Here is an 8,707-nt window from a genome sequence, read left to right on the forward strand (position 1 = left end):
GTCCTGGCGGGGTCACCCGGAGCCTGGCTAGGCCAAGGCGGCCTCCTCTCCTGGGCGCCCGCAGGGCCTGCGCGGGGCCTTCTGCCCGGGAGGACGCCGGCCGCGCTCGGGCCGGGGCGAGGGCCGGGAGAGGGAGGCCGAGGCCCCGGCGCAGGGAGCGAGGGCGCGCAGGCACCGACCCCGGCGCCCCTGCTCCCGGCCCCCTTGCTGCCCGCGCCGCCGCCGCCGCCGCCGCCGCCGGGCCGCGTCCTCGGGCTATTGTCTACACCGAGTTGCAATCGGCGTGCTGCAAAAGGCCGATCAGAACGCGCTAAGTAAGAGTAAAGAAGCGGAGAAGAGCCGCCCAGGCAGCAGTTTGCCTGGTGTCGAGGGCCGCGCCCGCCCTGCCCCGCGCGCTCCCCGGGCTCGGGCAAGTCGGGCGCCCGGCAGCTCCCCGCGTTCCAAGCCCAGGCGCCTGCGTGGGCCGCCCGCCCGGGCCCCGCCGCCGCCCCGAGCCCACGGGGGCCGCCCTGAGCGCCCGGCCACGGCCGGGATCCGCACGCGGCGGGCGGTCCCGGGGCCGGGGCGCAGCAGCCGCACGTGGCCGCGCCGGGCCGGGCCTGGTGGGCGCCCCGCAGGAGTGCTGGGGGCCCCGGGGCGCCCGGGCCCGCGCGGCCACGTGCTCCTCGCCGGATGATATTTGGAAAGAAAGTGCTAATGGCCAATCTGGTGTTTATTTTGAAACTGCTAACAATGATTTTTCTCGGGTAAAAAGGCAGTGTCTGCGCACACGCTCTGGTGGGTTTTGAGCAGAGGCTCCGCCAGATGGTGCGAAGCCCTAGGTGCGCGCACGACCGCGCTCAGCCCGGCTCCGCAGCCGGGAACCCGGGCCGGGGGGCCGCCCGCGCCTGCCCCACCGCCGGCCTCGCCAAAAAAGAAAGAAAAAAAAAAAAAAAGGGAAAAAGGCCACTGGGGGAGGGGGAGGGGCGGGGGCCGGGAGCCGCAAGTTCCCCCGCAGAAAATTCCACGGAACGGGGAGGGGAGTCTCCTCTCCAGTTCCCGCCCCCCCCCCCGAAAATTATCTGGAAATTACTTCCAACCTCCTCAGGCACTTCTGACACTTTCCTCCACTTCCAGGCGGACAAAGCCCTTTCTTGGGAAAGCCCGGGGCCGCTCTCTGGGCAGAGGGAAGGGTTCCCGCGAGGCCCTCTCCCACTGCCTCCTTCCCGACCCACTCGGAACCACAGAAGTGATGGGTGTCACCCCAGGCCAACGGGCCGCCTGGGGCTCAGGGCGCGTGGCCGCGGCGGGCACCAGCACTTCTGAGAACGCGGCTTGTCCTCGGATGGATCCCCGTATTTATATTTGATTTATTTTTTATTTTGTAGCACAAACAGAAATCCATAAACTGTCGGTTCAGCGCCATTGACTCTTTGATCAGTTACTGGGTTATTTCTTTCCTTCCCCACCACCCCCCCCCCATCTCCGTCAGTGAGAGGAGATTAAATGCCTTTATTCTCAGCCCCGTTTATACTGTAAAGGTACAGGGAAAAATGAACAATAAAAGTGCACTTAAAACGGAAACCTTCTCTATGCAGAAACTCAGCGCTGCCTGCATCAACCTCTTCGTTAGACTACAGCGATTTCCGAAAACATTTAGCCCTTATATACAAAGGAAATAAAAGCACCCTGTCAACGCGCCTCCCGAGTTCCAGAGGCTTCCCTGAATCCCAGTGAAATAATTACCGAAGGGCACGCCGCCTCCGTCTTTGTCAGAAAGACCGTAGTTTACCTGTCAGATCTGTTTTACTCTAAGAGAAAACCATAGTGTTTTACCACTGCAGACATTAAAATCTAACACGCTTGTTGCCTAGGTAAAGACAAACTTTTTAAAGGGGAAGTAAAATCCGAAAACCAATTGCCGTGCAGAGTGGGAAGCATGCGTGCTGGGCTGCAAGAAGCAGAAAGAGTTCCTTTTTACTTCGCTCACAGTTCTTCAAGTTGGCATCAAAACTGAAGACACTACTTTCATTTCTCAGCGTGAAGCTCAGTTTGGAAGTATATTTTAAATCAATCTGTGCAGAGTGGATTTCACTCAGGCGTGGGATTTGCCCCTCCCCCAACACTACTTTAAGAAAATGGGGGGGAAATCTTTAAAACAACTAAACAACGACATACCACCCAACACAGAACCAGCCAGAGACTGCACAATGTCAAAAAGCAATGAAGCACTTTTCTGCACTTAATCACACGACTGATAGCCAATAGCTATCATTGGAAAAGCTGACCAAGACAGGTTAAATAATTTAATAAGGAACTGCTGGTAATTATGTTATTTACAAGGTATGACAGAGGGTGGAAAGGGATGAGAAGCTACCCCCAGAGCAATGGACGGGTTTGGGTGACCCCTGGAGCTCGGAGTTTGAATTATGGAGATGGGGGGCTGAGAGGTGAAGATGGACTACAGGAGAACAAGGTGACTTTTCACCCCAACACATTTAACTTTTAAATCCAAATAAACGTCTCGTGTTACTAGACCATCACACTGGAAAGGAGGAAAAAATGAGCTAATCAAGTCCAACCCAATGGGCTTTGGAAAGGAGTTAGTTGTCTTTGTTATAGAAAAAAAAAAAAAATCAATGAAATGATTCCAAGCAGAGAGAGAAATGTTTAAAAATTTACAAGGGGGGAGACCCTGAGAATTTTGTCAAATATTAATTACCGTAATTAATTAAGACAGAATTTGATTCCAATCACAAGCCATTTAATAAAGCATATATGTCCTGTTCTAATGACAACATAAACTATTTTACCAATCACTTCATTTATTCCAATAAATATGGAATTCTCATTAGCATGTCAAGGAAACTAAATGAAAAACAAATACACCAGATCCATTTGTCAGTCTCCTAGTCTCTGAAACCCCAGGACAGCCCCAGCTGAGCAGTGAAAACTAGTGTCGAGGCTTAAACTTTCTCACCTGTTTGGTCATTGAATCTATGAGGCGAACATACAGATCCTGCTCCGTTCTGACTCCTGCAAAGAAACAGGGACAGATTCTCATCAGGATTTTAGCAAGGGCACACGGGGGCACAGGAAGTCGGTAACCCAGGACTGCCACCTCCATGATGCAGCAAAAGTTAGGCATGCCCTTTAAAAGGCAGGAAAGAACCCCAATCACTTCTCATTTAAATTTTTTCTTTTCTTAATTAAGAACCTTAATACTCTTAGGGTTTGCATTTAAAGGTGCAAGAAATGTGCCTGGCTGAGAGCAGGCCTGGTCACTGCCCCGGGTGGGCCATGTGCTGCTTTTATTTTTGAAAACAGAAAGCACGAAATGGAAACTCAGTGAGAGCCTGAACTCTTTCTAATGTCTCTCGAGGATTTTTTTAAAATCTCAGTGCACAGGAAATAAGTTGTGCTCGGTGTACAGAGCTACCCCCGTTTCAATAATTAACATTAATTTGCAAAATTGAAAAAAGTCACTTAAAAGTGATGTTCTGCTGGCGCCCCGTATCGATCCCCTTTTTACTTTCTGCTTCGAGCCCGACCGGTTAATCATGTGAAGTGCCATCGACTTATTGATCGTTTATGTTTTGTTTTCCTTCTATGCCATGAGAAGATTTCGTGTTTACATCCATGTCATTTTAATCTCAAAATCTTTATGTCCTTTAACCATCGCGGAAAGGGAGAGCGAGCCCGGCGGGGCGGGAAGGCAGGAGCAGCCGCCGCCACTTACCGTTGCTGTACAGCAACTGGAGTTTATAGTGGATGCCGTTGTTGGTTTTCTCGTTGTTGGGCTCCTGAAAGTAACGATAAATAATTGCATTTAGTGCGATCGGTGTCCGGCGCGGCCACCGCACTCGGTCCCCCTCCACGACCGAGGCCCCTTGGCCTCACGCATGGCAGGATTCCTAGCTCGGAGCAGCGCGGTGATGTCACTTTCCTGCTGGAAGGCCAGCGTTCTCCTCGCCCGGAGTAAGTCCGGGGGCGCAGAGAAGTTGCCCAGCCTTCGGCGGGCCCGGGCGGCCGCACGTGGCGGCGGCGGGGGGCGCCTCGCAGAGCGGTCCCCGCCACCAAGGGGGGCACTCGGGGCCACCGCGCTTGGGCACCGCCTGCCTCCCACTTCTAGAAAGATGGAGGGTGTGACTGTATGTTTGCACTTACTTTCTCTTTCTCCACAAAGTCCACAAAAGCGGTCCTTTCAATCTCCACCGGCTGCCCCTGCCTGTCGTAGAGCGCCAGCACGAAGTGGAAGAAATTGGATTTCCGGAGGTTGGAAGGCGGCTGCTTCTCGAAGTGCGCCCGCGCCAGCCCCACGCCGCTGCGGGAGGAAAGAGACAGCGGCCCGGTGAGGAGCGCGGCGCCGGCCGGCTGCGGGGACCCGGCGGGGCCGGGGCGCGCGGGGGCGGCCGGTACGTACCTCTGGGCGGCCGTGTTGGCGTCCACCACCCCCGCCGTGTGCATCCACGAGCGCACCGGGTTCATGCCGCTGCCCAGCGGCTCCTCCTTCATGGTCGTCCCCCCGCGCGGAATATTCTCCTGAATCCCAAACATGAAAACTGGTGGCGGCGGCCGCAGCTCCCGGCCGAAGGCGCTTCCGCGAGCAGCGGCGCTCGGGGCTCGGCGGCAGGCGGCTGCCCTGGCCGCGCTGGCCCTGCTCGGCGCCTGCGGTCCGGCCCGCCGCCGGCTTCAGCCCGTCCCGGGCAGGCGCGACATACACCGGCGGCCGGGCGCTCCGGACGGCCGGGGGCGCGGAGGCGGCTACACCGGCGGCGCTTCGGCGGAGCAGGACGCGGTGGCCGCGGCGGCGGCGGTTTTTGTTGTTGTTTGCAGGCGCGCTCAACGTGGTGTCATCCTAGCCAGGCGGCGTCCGCGGCTGCAGGACACTGCGGGATCGCCCGCTTCTGGCGCGGCCCGCCTGCTCCAAAGACAAATAAACGGGGCAGTGAGTGCCGCGGCGCAGTCCCGGGCGCAGGCGGGGCGCGGCGGGGCCTGGAGCGGCGCGCGCAGCGGACGGAGGCGCACAAAACTCAGCCCTCTCTCCCCGAGGAATGGACCCTTTCCCGGGAGCCAAAACTCGAAGCCCCCGGGAGCGGCGCTGTCAGAGGGTGACGTCGGGGGGCGGCGCCTGCGCCATATATGGGAGCGGCCGCCCCTCGCCGCGCCCCTCGCCGCCGCCGCCGCCGCCGCCGCGCTCTCCGACTGACTGCCTGACGGCGCCGCGAGCCGGCCCGAGCCCCGCGAGCCCCGCGAGCCCTGCCGCCGCCGAGCGCCGCCGAGCGCCACCGAGCGCCGCCGCAGCCCCCAGCCACACGCCGCGGCTCCTCGCGCCCACCCGCAGCCAAGGAAGTTACTACTCGCCCAAATAAGTCTTGAAACGAAACAAACAACCAGTGCACAACTGCAGCCTGGCCCCTTAATACCTCCTCCCGAAATCAGCCACACAGTCAAAACACCGTGGGGAGCAGGGGGTAAAATGCCGGGGCGCCCCCAGTTGCCCAAATGCTGGCACTAAATGCAAGGGGCCGCAGGTCGCCCTGGGATGGCCCAAAGGGAAAAGTGGTAGAAGCAGGCAAGCCGAAGGAAGGGAGCTGGAGGAGCAAGCAACGGACTGGGGGCTGGGGGCTGGGGCCTGGGGGCGAGGTGGCGGGGGTGGGGGGGAGAAGCAGGACTCCCCGGCCAAGGCGGGGCGCGCAGCTCAGCCTGTTTTCTAAGCAGACCTAAGGCTGCTGGGGGGCCGGTCTGCCCCCGTCTGGGCCTCTCTGGGCGCGCGTGCCTTCCGCCCCGGCGGAGGCCACCGAGTGTCGGGCTGGGGACCCACGTCGGAGGCGGGCTCTGCCAGATGCTCTCTTTCCCGGTGGCCACGGGAGACCCCGTCCCCCGGCCTGTCCTTAGGCGCGGCGAGTGACAAAGAAGGCTCCGGGCTCTCTGGGCGGACAGGAAGCGCGCCCGGCCTCTGCGGCGACCCCGAGCCGGGTGTCCGGCTGCGCGCCCCGCGCGGTGACCAGACCTCCCCGGCGCCAGCCGCTCTAAAAGCCGAGCAGACGCTGCGGGCGCCCGGGTCCTGCCCTCGGTGCCGCTGAGCCCGGGTGAGCGCGCGGCGCGCGGCTTCCAGACCTGGTTTCCAGGAATCTGGAGGGCAGCGGGGTGCGGGTAGCGCGTGGGCCCGGCGGCCAGGCTCCCGCAGGCAGCCGGGACTCGGCGCCCAGGCGCACTGCCCGCCCAAAGGACGTCTGCGCGACACGGAGCGGAGGCCCTGGGGACGACCAGGAGCTGTCCCGGCGCTTCCCTGCGGAGAGAAATCAGGCCCTTTTGATTAAAACAAACAAAAAATTAAAAAACAGGTTTCAAGGTGCAGTGTGTCGCAGAACAGCCTCTTCAGGCCCGGTCTGGGGCAGCACTCGTTTTTTTTTTTTCATGAATTGGCAGTGTGTGTGCGTTAATATTTTAATTAATCGGGAAAATCGAAGTCCGATTTACGTTATCTGGGGACCCCCCAAGCCTCTTGGAAGGGGTGAGAAAAAAAGCAGTGCTGGAAAGCAATCTATTTTGCTGGTGTTGGGGGTTAATGACTATTGCCAAAGATAAGTGAATTATCACAGCTGTTGCGCCAGTCCCATCTCAAAATCCATTCCGGTGCCGGCCGTCTAATTAAATACGTAAGTATAATAAAATCATATTTTATGACTATTTGAGGGTAATGAGATTAGTCTTTAGAAGCGATCGCCACATATTAAAGATGCCACTGTCTATAGAATGTTAATAACCTTAAATCAAAGTGTATGGAAACTATTCACGATAAATTAAATGAAAATTTCTGTATTCCTAATAAGCCCAGCGCTTTCCACCCACAGCCGACCCAGTGGAAGAGGGAACACTTTCTTCGTGGAGGGACAACGCAAAATAAAGTTAGTCAACGGTGGAGGGTCGGGTTGAGAAATCGCTTTGTCTCTGCGTATTTAGCTGCTTCTGGGGCTCACCGCAAGGCGAGCGGCCAGGCAAGCGTGATTGTCAGATTATGCAAAGTGCCTTTTCGGAAAATATGAAGTTGGAAAGGGGAAACAATGCTCCCTTTGTAGCACACTTCCTAAAATGCCCAGCCCACGCTGGAGGTGCCCCCTTCCTTGCTCTAACGAAAGTATCATGCTTAAAATCATTTACAGTATCTTTAATTCAGATTACACGCGCCAAGGCGATTTAAATCTGATTACCAAATTAGAAGGTTTTAAGACAAATCCTTCTAAATCTGATACTGTTGACTAAAGAGGGAAAAAAAGTTCTATAAGCCCATCACATAAGGTAACGATCCTGCCCCAGAAAGAAAAGGGGTTTTAAACCTTTTTGACAACAAATGCAGCTGCCCCACTATTTTGGATGATATTAAGCGAAAATGAATGCAAATCTGTGTTCAGCAGCCATCTGGCCCGAAATGGGGGAATCAGCTGCTCTCACAACAGGCTCGGAGGCTGAATCCATTTCAGCTCATTTTCTAGATCATCTGGTCCCGCACCCAAAGCGTGGAAAATACGGTCTTTATCATTCACCAACTTTATCTTTTTTGTCACTCCACTGCTGGCTCCGAGCTGCGGGCACAAGGACTCGCCAGCCGGGCAGGGTCTCCACACGGGCCTGCTGGGGAGCGGCCTGGCAGGGCAGCCCCTCAGCCCCCACCTCACCCCACCCCAGATTTTCCCCTTGACGGGGCGGGAGCGGCAGCGGAGAGGAGCGAGGGGCCCAGCGCCCAGGCCGGGGACGGCGGAGGGGTCCGCAGGTCAATTCCTGGATGTCCAGAGAGATGCTGGGAGCGCGTCCCCGCGCCCGCCGCCTCTAGCAGGAGCCCTGCCCCCGCCCCCCCCCCTCGCTCTCTGGGGATCTAGGGGCGCCCAGTACCCAGGCGGGGGAAGCCGGGGTGGGGGGGGCGGACAGGCTGACACTTTGGAAGTTGAGCAGGCCCGCCGCGACCGCTGGTCCAGCCTCCGCGCACAGACCGCTCCCAGGGGCCAGACAGACGCCCAGGGGCCGGGCCGGGCGGGGCCTGACCCTCGCTGGAAACCTCGCGGGCCGCGACGGCGGCGACGACAGCTCAGGGCGCCGCGCTCAACGCGATTTGCACGGGTGGCCCTCGCGCCACTGCCTCCTCCTCCTCCTCCTCCTCCTCCTCGGAGGTTGGGAAGTATTCCTTTTGTGCGGATTTACGGGGAGAGGCTTCAATGAGCCCCCTCACATTTGCATTTAAATAGCGGCATCAAGCGCTTCGCGTGCCACACACCAGTGGGCTCCCAGATGTCACGCCGGAGTCAGTCAGATGGCCAGTGCCCAGCTGTCCTCCCCACGTCGTGCCGGAGCAGGCAGTGACCTTAAAGAGACAGCGCCCGCAGCCCCTGGAGCCCCGCTCGGGGAGCGGCGTGCAGAGCGCAAGGCCGCGGCCGCGCTTGGCCACTGACCCGCGGCACCACCCGAGGCCGGGCCAGGCGGTACAACCGCGTAGCGCCCGCGCCCAGGCCCAGCCCGGCCTCCCTGCCGGCCGCGCAGTGTCCAGGCCGCCGCGCGCGCCAAGCCCTCCGCCCGCGCCCACTGCCCACCCACGGGAGGAGGGGAGGGCTGCTCGCGCGCGCCAGGCGTTGAACTTCCCCCTCGCGCCTCCCGGTCCCGGGTCCTCCCCTGCTGCGCGGTGCACGGCCTGGAGAGCGGGAGCCGGGCTGGTGCCGGCCTCCGAGCCATCCAG

At 59.1% G+C, this 8,707-nt stretch overlaps 1 protein-coding gene across 11 annotated transcripts in view; it reads right to left on the reverse strand.

The window, feature by feature from the left end:
- The window catches only part of EBF3 (EBF transcription factor 3), a 117,454-nt gene extending 112,402 nt beyond the window's left edge, over positions 1-5,052 (reverse strand). For all 11 annotated transcript variants that reach the window (XM_082407391.1, XM_082407389.1, XM_082407388.1 and 8 more), the window contains exons 1-4: positions 4,403-5,052; positions 4,147-4,303; positions 3,719-3,782; positions 2,960-3,015 (exon numbers count right to left, since the gene is read on the reverse strand). In XM_082407391.1, the coding sequence (XP_082263517.1) occupies positions 2,960-3,015; positions 3,719-3,782; positions 4,147-4,303; positions 4,403-4,536 (411 nt within the window). In that variant the 5' untranslated portion in view covers positions 4,537-5,052. The remainder of the gene's footprint in view (positions 1-2,959; positions 3,016-3,718; positions 3,783-4,146; positions 4,304-4,402) is intronic.
- Positions 5,053-8,707: the final 3,655 nt, after the last annotated feature.

The sequence above is a fragment of the Balaenoptera borealis genome (assembly GCF_965194805.1).
Source record: "Balaenoptera borealis genome assembly, chromosome: 10".
In the NCBI taxonomy this organism is placed as follows: domain Eukaryota; kingdom Metazoa; phylum Chordata; class Mammalia; order Artiodactyla; family Balaenopteridae; genus Balaenoptera; species Balaenoptera borealis.